This window comes from Lampris incognitus, chromosome 15, assembly GCF_029633865.1.
Source record: "Lampris incognitus isolate fLamInc1 chromosome 15, fLamInc1.hap2, whole genome shotgun sequence".
NCBI classification, from domain to species: domain Eukaryota; kingdom Metazoa; phylum Chordata; class Actinopteri; order Lampriformes; family Lampridae; genus Lampris; species Lampris incognitus.
Window position 1 is genome coordinate 20,396,115 of NC_079225.1, and position 11,991 is coordinate 20,408,105.

Sequence of the window (11,991 nt, forward strand, 5' to 3'; positions counted from 1 at the left end):
AACTTTGTACGCTTCACGCCCATTGGGAACAACGCTGCATTTTGATTGGTTACTTCTTGCTTTTGATTGGCTGCCTCGGCCTCTATTCTGACATTCTTATTGGTGTGCATGCAGAGACGCCGCGCTCCGTCGTGATGCCTATGGAGCAGGAAATTGCCGCCCTGAAAGCCATAATGCCACTGCTGCAGACAGGGTGAAGGAACTTGAGGGCTCCATGGTAAAAGAGCTCAACCATGTGCTTGAAAAGTCATGCCGCACGGACCTGGACATGTATGTAGCTGTGCCGGAAACACTGAAGTCTGCCCTGCAGGAAGATGCAGAGAAACTACGCAAAGAGCTCTGTCAAGTGTGTCTGCAGAGGATGGAGTGTGCTGTCCGCTGAACAGCTACGTCAGGTGGAGGAGATGAAGAAGAAGAAATACGAGGAGGGGGATGAAAAGAGAGGCTGAGCCAAGTAGAGGAAATGTTTCTTACTTAAAAGGGGGAGATGTTGTGTAAGTTAAGTGTTAACCTTACCACAGTTACCGGTAGAGGCTGTAGCCAATCTGTAACGTGACGGAGATGCGGAAGTGATGTGTGATGTTATGGCGGACTCACGAACGTGAAGTAAAGTGTTTAACCGCAATCTCATTCTCTGCCTCGTTATTATGACAATAACGTAACATTACTGGTGTCGAGCGCATGCAGAGGATTGACGTCCTCGCCAATTATACCGGCCGAACTAGTTCACTGACGAAACCACAAGTCCTTTAAACTACACAGACATTTACTGTAGCTATGTGAGTGAATGTGGAACACACACACACACACACACACACATATATATTTAAATATATATATATATGTGCGTGCGTGTGTGCTGCGTTCGATTATAACTCGGAGATCGGAAATTCCTAGTTCCCACTAGGAAAAATCAAATAAAACGGCACGTGAGCTGGGTTTGCTTTTCTCAACCCAGTTCGCGACGGAATCATATGACGTCACATCAACATGGCTGCCCACAGTGTCAATGGTAAAATAATATTAATCTTTTATCAATCTTGACAAGATTGTATGCTTTTAAAAACACCTCTACGTTTGATTTTCAGCATGGTATGCTTTTAGATCAATAAAGATACCCTATACAATAGTTGGTTAAGCATATAAAATTAAATATTAGCGGTTTTAAAAGGTTAACCTATCGCTAATCACAAGGTCACTAACTTGAAAATGCTCGTTGGTAACGATAACGAGAAGAAAACTCTGAACCATTATGATATAAAAAAAAGTATTTGATTCCAGCCTATTGTTGACGAAAATATGACAACGTTGCTACCGAGCTGTCACTGAAATCCACTCTGGACTTCTTCCATATGGATGAAATATCTCTGCACCTTCTGGTGCTCAGCATTGCGGGCGTCCATGTTTTTTCCCGCCTGGTAGCCCGAACGCAAGGATGTCGGTAATGACGTGTTCCCAACTTCTGAGATATGGGCAACAATCTCACAAAAGAGGACTTTAATTTTTTTTACGTAAATATCGTCCAATTTCTTACAATTAAGAAGACCTTTCTTCGATATGGTTCCATGCGATAACGGTAATTCATTGACCCCCCCCCCCCCCCAAGCATGAGGCAAATATAGGCTTGCTCTCATGAAAATGAAGCCCACACTGACTTCAAACTATCAAATTTCTACTTTTTAAGGCTTGTTCAGGTCATTAAAGCCTCATATACAAAAGCTGTCATGTGCCCCCTGAAGAAAATGTACACAGAGAGGGGTAGAAAGCGTCATTAAAACACAAATATTACAGCGTAAAAAGTCAAAATATGTCATTAAAGATGTAAACATACAATTGATTTACCACCAAACCCCAAAAAAACGAGAGTAGGCCGATGCGTAAAAGTGGTCCATTTACGCATGATTTAAAATGTTCGACAGTTTATTGATGTACTCAATGGTGTACTTGAGGGTTTGTATTTTGGTCAGAGGTTGGCCTCGTTTGCTGTAATCCGCTGGCAGATAGTCACGGAGCTGGTGCAAAGCCTCTGCTAGGCTCCTCATCCGCATCTTCTCCCTCTCGCTCGCCTTCATGCGTCTCTTGGTCGACATCTTTGGCTTGGTCTGCCTCTGCGTTGCGCACGGAGTCGCATTGCGTCCTGCGACGCCAAACGAGAAAGGCTTGAATCCCCGATGTCCGCTGGAGCCCGAAGATGTCTCGGGTGAGGAGCACATGGACTCGAAAGAGGACTCCGGCGAGCGGGACCGAAGTGATTCCTGTTCGTCCTCAAACACTCTTTCCTGGAGCTTCCATTCGGAGAGTATTTTGGAGGTAACAACATCAATGTCGCAGTCCATGATAGAAATATCCCGGGGTTGGGTTTCACATGCGGCAGGAATGGTACCCGAGGGTGGATATAGGGCAAAAAAAGGGGGACAGGAACTGATTCGCCCCGCGTTTTATATGGAAGCAGATCTCCGGAGGTTTATGAGTTCACAGCTTAGGCGAAAAGTTCAAAGAAAACTCAAGTGCCAAAATGTGACCTCCACGAAAGACGTCGTTAGTTGACACTGGGGTGCGAATAAGACCAAATAGACGGATAATGTGTAATAGAAAGAAAAATAATTAGATTCCCTTTTGTGGGAAATGACTCTTTAAGTTGGCACGCCGACAATTGTCAGTTTGATGTGATCTGTCTAATGAAGGAATGAAAGGACGGTGTTGCACCTGGGATTTTCACACCTCTCTGGCAAGTCAGGCATGCGTGTGGCTTCAGTCTAGAAAGCAACGAAAGGGCGGAGGTGGAGCTGTCTGGCAAAACACAGGTCTGTGGGCTACTTTAATATAGTATAACGCAGACAAATCGAAGAACTCCATCTAAACGTTGACCAGAACAGATAAATGTTTGGACTCAACGTTGTTCCGAGATTACAGATAACGGAAGCCACAGCTGTACTGAGAATTTTTTTTTGCATAGTCTGCGGTGGATGTTATATGGAAACAGCTATGAGGGATGCAGCTGTCTCCAGTCTCCTGCAAGACGCACTGGCCCGCCAGCTCTTTCATGTCTGAAAAGGTGTGCGACGCGTCACTAATGATCAGGGGGGAGGGGGGTCCAACACTATTGGGTTGTAAAAAAAAACGAGCTGGCAGGCTGATGGACCAGTATGTTGTCTATATTAGCTCTATTTTATTGGCTTGGTTCACAACAGTGGAAACAAACGGAACTGGGACTTAAGGGAAACAGGAGTAAAAACATAACAAAACAAAACGAAAAACGAGCGCACCGTGAAACTGAAACGTCAGATTCAGCACCAGGGTGAAAGGAGAGTAGTATCGCGAGGCCAGTCCAAATCTCGCGAGATAATTCAGGCCTTAATTAGTCATTTGCATGATAAGAGCTCATATGACGGAATATATGATGTATGAGACGAGTAAAATGTATGGGCTGAGAGCGAAGCAAATGAAAAAACAGAAAAACAAGTTTCATCGTTTCTTTCCTACCGACCTACTTTACAAAATATGTCACAGCTAAAAGGATTGAAAGGATGTTGTGTTGCTGTAAAGCCCCTCGAGGCAAATTTGTAATTTGCGATAAATAAGGTTGTTTGCATATGACGTCACGAACTACAGATGGAGAGCAGGAAGTGATTTTCTACATAGGAAGCACTATCACAAACTTCCGAAATGCCTATGTTTGGCGTCATTAACTGAGAAACCACAAGGAGTTTTTATTGAGTACCGAAAATTGTTGTTCATGAGGGGGGGAGGGGGGGTGCAAGAAATTGACCGGAAACACCGGAAAAAATGGCTTGCGAACCGTCGTTTGCGGTCGGGAGCGGAGTCGGATAAGGCGCGCGTGTGCAGTGACCACTTCGTTAAAAAAACCACTCTTCATAACATAAGGATCATGTCCAACATATCTTACTTTCTATTTATACCTTTCTCTCGTAATATCGTCTAAACTAGCACAGTTCGGGCTGAACTAGCTCCATCTCGTCCATTCTGCTTTTCACTTCCTGCCCTCCATCTGAATCTCGCGCGTCATCAGAATCACGTGACTGCAAACAAGCGTTGGGCTATAAAAATAAAATTGACTTGACGACAGAATAAGTTAATACTTTATTATTGCTTTACAAGGTACTGGCCGCTGGCTTAAGGTCTGGTCGGGTTGTGGTGTATAATGTTAGTGTTACAGTTTCATTTAGCAGACGCTTTTATCCAAAGCGACGTACATCTGACAGGTAATACAACATAAGCAAGGACCTAGTCAGGGGACAACAATGCAAGTAAGTGCCAAAAAACTAGGTTCAAGTCTGATAGGACATAGGCATCAACAGGCAGTGCACAAAGGCAATGCATAGTGTGCACAGAATCGATTTTTTTGTTTTAATTTTTATAAGTTGTGCATATAATTTCTGTCAGCATATCTCATGAGCTTTGTTCATCCACAATGTATTTCATCCATAATGTACCCAATGTAGTGTATCAGGGTCCAGTCTGGTTTAAGAAGAGCTGGTGGCTTTGTGCCTGCGATACTGGGCCACAGGTTATCTCACACCATGAGAGACAATGCATGAGATGCAACACAATATACAGGGAAATTCTGGCTATAATCAAAATGCCTAAACATTTTTTACACTGGCCAAATACAAAATTAAAAAAGTTTTTAATTAACAGCAAAGGACTTAATGTAATTCAGTCATGATTATTACTCATAAGTCGTTGTGTGTATTCTGTCCTTGCAGTGATGTTCATTAAAAATAAATCACATGAGCAGGTATTTTAACAAAAAATAAATAAAAAATTTGTACAAGCATCTTATTTTACTCAGTGGTGTAAACTTTAAAACCAAGTGCCACTCATTACAGGAACTTTAACCTCAGTCTCTCTGCCAGTGGCAATGGGCTGTCGCTACAAATCACTGAGTCGTCACTATCTAATATTGTCACTGGTGAATCTGGGGTTGGGACAAACACATCATCCTTTACTGACAGAGGATAATGGCGCTTGCCCTGAGTGGAAGCAAGATTAAGGTTCACCCCAACATCTACACTACTGCAGAGATGCTTAGGGCCTAATTGAAATTCATGGGTGAGGTTTAATGTTTCTTTAGCTATAGGTAGTATGGAAGTGGGTTTCAGGGAGAAATCCGTGCGTAAGCTGGGTGGTGGCTGCCTGTTGAGCTTGACCTTCTCCCTCCTCTGTGCTCCAAACTCTTGGTTCTCCGCATCACTGTCCTCGCTTGATGAACACACACTGACACACACACTCTTCTTGGTGGTCTTAAGCCCCATCCTGTCCTTCTCACTTTTACAAGGGTCAGAATGGCACCTCAGGGGTGGCACAAGAGTAGAGGAAATTGATGTCTTGACAAACTTATATTTCTGATCAGGCTTTTGAGGATAATTTCTATTAACTTTTGCCTCACTTTGAGCTTGTGCTACGGGCACTACATGTTGTTTTGGAATGTGAAGGGCCTGGTCTGCCTTAGTAGCAGTCACATTCTGGTCTTTATGCTTAAGAGCTTTTCTATCACCCACATGTTGCGTCTCTAGTGACTTGGTGTCATTACAACCTTTAACAGCGATCTGTCCACTTGGCTTTGAGTTGTGAGAAGAAATAGGCTTTGGAAAAGCCGGCTCAAAGCTTAGTTGCTTTGTGAACGCATCGTTTTCTGTCTCTGTTTGGTTTACACTTTTTACTGCATTCCTCATGAGAACCCTGTCCCTCAGCGGACACTCAGTGTGGCACAGCTCCAAGGCGGGTTGTCTCATTGCATTACCGGCATCTATGGAAGACTTCTGCTTTGTTAGTTTCATTTCCTTTTCCTCGGTACCATCACTTGCAGTTTCACTCAGCTTGGGTCCTGCAGTGCGGTCGGCAGCTGCTTGAGGTGGTGGGGAGGATGTAAAGGACAAAGCATCCCAGTCAATGCTACTCAGGTGCAGTGCATCAATAATAGTGGAGACAGAGGGTGAAGCCATAACCTCTGACCCTGTTACGCTCCCGCAGGAACTGGAAGAGATCGGAGATTCTACCTCTTCGACTTGAGAATTGGAGCAATCTCTGAGACTGTGGTGGATTTCTCTAGGATTCAGGTGTTGTTTATGGGGTCCGGAAGATTCCAAAACAAATATATCAGTTTTGTCTGGACTCAAAATAGCAGGAAACCGCATCTGTGTTTGGGTTTCAATATTAGCTTGAGTGGAAAGCTGAAGGGTCATCTGAGACACGAGGTCAGACACATCATCACAGGGATCACAGGACTTCTTTTTGCTTTTTGATGTCTTCTCTGAAAAAGAAATTACCTGAATTAATAAAACAAGTTTAAAGAAAAAATATTTTCAGAGATGAACCTGAATGACACTGTTCAAATCTGCTTAGAGCATTAGTAATTGTCTGGCATCTGTCTGACATGAAGCCTTTTCAGACCCAAGTGGCTAGCAGATTTCACATATTAGAAAGGGAAACCCTATAGCACCGAGGACTGGGGTGAGCGATGCACAACCTGTATAAAGTGACAGGAAGTCCTGCGAGACAGACACCTCCACTGCATCAAAACCACTGGTGTGAACTAGCTGCCAAACTCTGCATTTTCAGGTGTCAGAGCTGCTGTAAGCAACAGCCTTGAGAAACAACCCAAAGCTCCATATGTCCTTTGATCAGGACACCCCTTGTCAGGACTACTGTTTGTGGGAAGTCTTTAAGCTTGTCAACTCATATAATAGCGTTCCCATTTCTCTAGTGAACCTTAACACTGTTTTACAAAGGTGGACATGTACAGTTTCTAAATATACAAATTACAAACATGTTGAATAACTGAATGCCTATCTACTGATATAACATATAGACATTTTGATGTGTTTGTATATTTTTAAGTGTTTGTGGCACTTGTTAGTTTGATCATGACAGCAATAATATCTCGGACAGTAGTCATCAAGGACCCAACAGAATGTAGGAGTTATTTCCAACCCAACACCGGCTGATTTCACTTAGCAAGTCAACCTCAACTAGAGACTACATAACTGGTGTTGTGTTTGGGTGGGAATAAAACCTGAATGCTGTCATTCCTCAATGGCAGATGACTTAAGATCACTGATCTAGGATATGATATTAATCTTACTCTTGTTATTGCTCTCCTCGGCCAGAGCTTTGTTTTTTAGGAAGAGCTCCACAATCTCTGGGTAGGCCAAAGAAAACAGAGACTCTTTCTCCACCGTCGTCACCTCAGTCTGACTCTCTGCCGGCTGACCATCAGGAAACACATAATTTTCTGTGGGGCAGATGTTCAGTTTTACAGTCAGTTCAAAAGTATTTATACATTCAATCATTCTGTTTCATATTAACATAGACTATAATTGAAAAAATAAAATTGTTGAGACAATGAGAAAGCAAAGAAGGATATAGAGAAGGGAAATATCAAATATAAGGCTCTAAGCAGGACTGGACTCCTGTCCAATGATTGGGATCTAAGCCACCGTGTCATTTTTGGAAATCGATTTATTATGGTCTTTATACATAAAATTATGAATTGTGTCAGGAATTAATTGACTAATGATGGATGATGCCATACTTACATGCTCTCTTATTAATTAGCTGTAACAAACATTCTTGTATATACTTATTACATTACTTTTAAGGGAAACTCACTTGCTGCGTTGACTGAAAAATAAGATGTGATACATTGATTATACACTGACATATTTTGAAATTGTTTTCCTTGATCAAGAATCAAATTTACTTCAACTACTTACATAAAATTTTGATTTTCTCATAACTATATGCATTTGATCTAAGAAATAAATATCAAATTGGTAATCCAGATTTCTCATAAGTCCAAGATAGCTCTGTTCCCAAACTGTAGATTTAGAAAAACCAGGATATGATAGTTTCATGGAAGACCTTGTGTTATATACACATTAAGATACTTTGCACACCATCACATAGCCTCTTCGTTTGTGCTCCCAAGTTTTCTCCAGAGGGATCTATGACTTGTAGGGAGCCATCCCAAACCGCTTTCTCAAGCCAGCCCATGTCAGGACAGGTTGTTAGTGAAGTGGACTTTGATATGACAGTTTTCCCAGGCCTGGGGAGGAAGCCGGTTTAGCACCTAGTGACTCTTGTGGCTGATCTGTCACCTCTGCACCCCTCTGAACCCCACCTCACAACCAGTCACTAACAGACAACATGGTGGCGAGCACCCCGCACCCCAAAATCTCTGCTTTACTGGAGCTAATGTTCTTCAACTCAAAGTACACTTCTTAAATACTGTAATGGCTATTTCTCTTGTAAACTGGGACTAACAATTCTAAGAAAAAAAAGGAAAACAGTGTTGTAGAAATGACAGTGTTTTACTCATGTGGGTCATAATATGATAGGTAACCTCGACCATAATTTGTCTATGGTCCCACAAGATTAAACTGACCTGGTGTGCTCCAGATGACTTCAAAGCAGGGAACTGCGTTTCTCACTCTCGGTTTGAATATTCTGTCACCCCCATAAAAAGTGTGGTTAATATCTTTCTTCATAAATAACATACATTGAAACACGCATTCTAGTTAAAATAACATGGATAGATTTTTGTGTACTTAGAAATGAGCTTAGATCAACTGCATTTTAACCTGAGTGGTTTAATTAGTGAAGGTGACCCCTTGCCACATTTTCTGTTCATCAGCTCCGTGTACGTCATCAGGACTAGAACCTTTTCGCTGGTGTAGTGCTTGGGCCACTCCATTTTTTCATAGGCAAAGTTCTGAAAAACACATTGCATTTGGCAGCCTATAAACAAACTGTGCCACTCACTCATTTAAGTTGACCGAAAACATGTGAACAATTAACTCATTACCTGCATCAGCATCATATTTGGCTTCCTCCATCTGAAATTAGACACATGCTTATCTTTGGTGACCAGGAATTCATTGATGATCTGTAATATATGATACAGATTCAAAATTAGAAATCACACAGATTGACATATCTGTATTGAAACAATGTCAAATAAAAAAAGAGAGGTACCTCTGTAAATGGGAAATGTTCACTTGCCAATGTTTTCCTAAGAAGCAACAGGGAATTTTGTTCAATAAACAAAGCTTTAATATTGCAACAAATGCAAACCAGAATGTTTTTAAAACTCACTCACTTTTTTTTTTGCATAATGATCTTCCATCAATTATTCTTGACCTTGATTTTTATTTTGATGCTCAAGCAAAGCCTACCGTTTTTACTCCCTTTATATTGCTCCTTCCTTTTTTGCCATCAATTTCATATTTTTGTTTTATCTATTTTTTGTGATGTGCTTTGAAAGTAATTTTTGAAGTTCAGCACAAATAATAAGTCAACAGTTTGAACATCACAAAATACTTCTGATCCGACTGAACAAAAGGTTTTTAGCTCTCTCTAGTTCTAATTCGTTAAGTATAGAACACTTCTATGCATCAGGTGTTCATTGCTTTTAGTAATAAAGAAAATTTTTTTATTCAAAGGCAGGGGCTTACTTCCTGATTCTGGCTTCACAAGAGGAGGCCTGGTGTGTCCGTTCATAACAATGCCAGTCACAGGGACACTGGTAGTCAAAATCCTGAGGCTCACAGAATCGTTTGCTGTTGCACAACACACAGCCACAACGCTCATGGGCCTTAGCTGAGCCTGTGGTATGATGAGAGACCAGTGAGAATAAAGACCTCATAGAATAGACAAAATGAGAGGAAAAGTCAGCTATAAAAAAAGAAAATAAGCCTACAACAGTTTTAAATCTAACAATACTACTTGGGAATAATGCTCGAGGTATATTAACAGACTAAAACATCTTGTACATTAGTGAATGTGTGGGTTAACGTGACAGGTTAAATGGCTTTGAATAAGCCATGTGTGAGATGTGTCTTGCTGGGAACACCCCCACCCCTCTGCTTTACACCTCCAGAAATGGGGCTCAGAGTTGAAAGTGGGGCATAACTCACCAGGATGGTGGCATACATGACAGTGCGGGACTTTCTTTACAACTCTCTCAGGAACACCTACATCCTCTTCCTTCCACCAATGGAACCTGAAATGGTCAGACAGACATTATGTATGAATTAAGATAATATCATACAAGCTTCTCAAGTACAGACCTATCCCTGTGGCAATAAAAGAGATATGGATTGTTTTGTGTCAGCAAATAGGGAGGGAAATCAATCCTGACAGTAGATCTTGTGATTCATACCGCTGAAGAAGTGATTGTACAGTCAATGCATGGATCAGCCTCAGAGCTTGCTCTTTGCCAACTCCTGGTATACCCTTTTAGAAACATGAAAAGATATGGCTATAGAGATATTTTGTGTTTACAACCTTGACATGCCGCATTTTTGTACAGGCATCAAGCAATCCTTAGTGTTACCTTAGGAATGTAATCACAGCCAAGAAGGATAGCCAGACCAACAAGATTCTCTCTGGACAAACGGAGCTCAGTTTGTACTCGTGATGTCCTATAACAGTCCACCTGAGGGTCCTAGAAGGAAACGATAAGCTCATTATCTAAGTGGGAGGTTACACTTACACACACACACACACACACACACACACACACACACACACACACACAGATAAGCCAGACCATCATTTCAAATTTAGCCTAAAAAGATGTTGCATTTGGTTCTTTGGGTGATTTATTGGGTTAACTGTGTGCCAAAATCACCTTTTAAATTAGAGGGAAAAATTTTATACCACAATTTCATCTGACCATTAGGCATGTTACATTGGCTATCTTGCTTGAAAGAAGAGAAATCTGATTTAATGGGCTTTTGTTTCAGCCCTCAAGGCAACAGAAACTTGGACATGTTCGAGGGTTCGTAATTTTTGACGTATATGGATGTTGATAAAACTCCTGGTTCAGAGATGTAACAATGAGGGGAAAAAATCAGGACACAATCACCTCCTGGCAATGAATTGGACCCCCCCCCCCCGCCCCCATGACTTAGAAATAAAAAAAATGAAATACATTTCGGCAAATGGCCCGAGTATTACCTTGGTGTTCATGTTGAAATTTCTGTAGACAGTCTGAGCTCCATACAAGAAGGCATCTCCGTCATTGGTGATGCAGCCGTCCACCAGGCCTTGGGAGTCCAGGTAGGCACACATGGCCTCAGCCTCCCCAGCAGCTGTCACCCAGGGCACACCCATGTAATCCAGCATCTCTGCACACTGCATGAGAGAGCAAGAAAGATACACATGCCTGACATGAACAAAATAAATAAATAATAAAATCAGGAATTAAATGGCTCCATGCACACAAAACAAGTTGAATTTCTCAGATGGTCTTGCTCATGAGTTGAATCATGAAGTCAAGTCAAGCCAATTTTATTTGTATAGCCCAATATCACAAATTTGCTTCAGTAGGCTTAACAGCAACACAAGTTGATGATATTATCAACGAATCAACCAACCAACCTCTCTAAGGAGGACTTTAAGGCGCCCTCTGCTGGTGCTGCTGGTGTGTTTTGTGGCTGCAGAATTTGGGGCAGCCCTTTTAAACTTTTCAAACCTTGATTCTATCCTTTTGCTTATGGTTTCTGCTTTTAGCTTTGGAGCTTCCCCCTCAATGACGAAAACAAGCTTTATCCCCATTTGTGTAAGGGCCGACACTCTAAAAAACAAATTCCTGAAAAAAAAACGAAAAGACTTATTACAATGTGGATAATAACCAGTTTTTAACGACCCATGAAAATCAATTTATATCAAGTCGGAACTGGTGGGTGCACAAGACACGAAGCAAGTTAGTTAATGTCCGATACCTCAGGTGAGGTTTGGTGACTTTCCCCATCATTGCCTGGACGTGCTGGGCCTCGCATACCCACATGCTGAGGTCCACCGCCAGCGTCTGTCCACTCAAGCTGTACAGCGGCACCGACTCACGGACCGGTTCGAGGATGGACCACAAATCGTTCACACCCATTCTGGCTCTGACTGTAGCGTGGAAGACGCAGACAGTTACCACACAAAAAGAAAACGAGAAGCTAGCCGGCTAACGTGTTA

The 11,991-nt window shown here is 41.9% G+C and overlaps 2 protein-coding genes across 2 annotated transcripts; both read right to left on the reverse strand.

The window, feature by feature from the left end:
• Positions 1 to 1,892: 1,892 nt before the first annotated feature.
• On the reverse strand, positions 1,893 to 2,336 carry msgn1 (mesogenin 1). Its single transcript, XM_056295130.1, has one exon. The coding sequence runs from the start codon at positions 2,334 to 2,336 to the stop codon at positions 1,893 to 1,895; it is 444 nt and encodes a 147-aa protein (XP_056151105.1).
• Positions 2,337 to 4,844: 2,508 nt separating this feature from the next.
• Positions 4,845 to 11,911, reverse strand: LOC130124807 (flap endonuclease GEN homolog 1). Its single transcript, XM_056294155.1, has 14 exons — positions 11,751 to 11,911; positions 11,407 to 11,617; positions 10,984 to 11,160; positions 10,358 to 10,468; positions 10,184 to 10,257; positions 9,939 to 10,024; positions 9,477 to 9,627; positions 8,998 to 9,034; positions 8,828 to 8,908; positions 8,604 to 8,734; positions 8,408 to 8,469; positions 7,106 to 7,255; positions 5,837 to 6,274; positions 4,845 to 5,770 (listed from the first exon to the last, which is right to left on the reverse strand). Exons 1-14 carry the CDS (start codon positions 11,909 to 11,911, stop codon positions 4,845 to 4,847), a joined length of 2,796 nt encoding a protein of 931 aa, XP_056150130.1.
• Positions 11,912 to 11,991: the final 80 nt, after the last annotated feature.

Excerpts from the sequence above, each read along its gene's own strand:
- msgn1 (XM_056295130.1), bottom strand. The coding sequence starts at position 2,336 with ATGGACTGCGACATTGATGTTGTTACCTCCAAAATACTCTCCGAATGG.
- LOC130124807 (XM_056294155.1), bottom strand. The coding sequence starts at position 11,911 with ATGGGTGTGAACGATTTGTGGTCCATCCTCGAACCGGTCCGTGAGTCG. Across the intron at positions 8,909-8,997 it reads AACATTTCCCATTTACAGAG|ATCATCAATGAATTCCTGGT; the intron begins GTACCTCTCTTT and ends CATATATTACAG. Across the intron at positions 8,735-8,827 it reads CAAATATGATGCTGATGCAG|AACTTTGCCTATGAAAAAAT; the intron begins GTAATGAGTTAA and ends TGTGTTTTTCAG.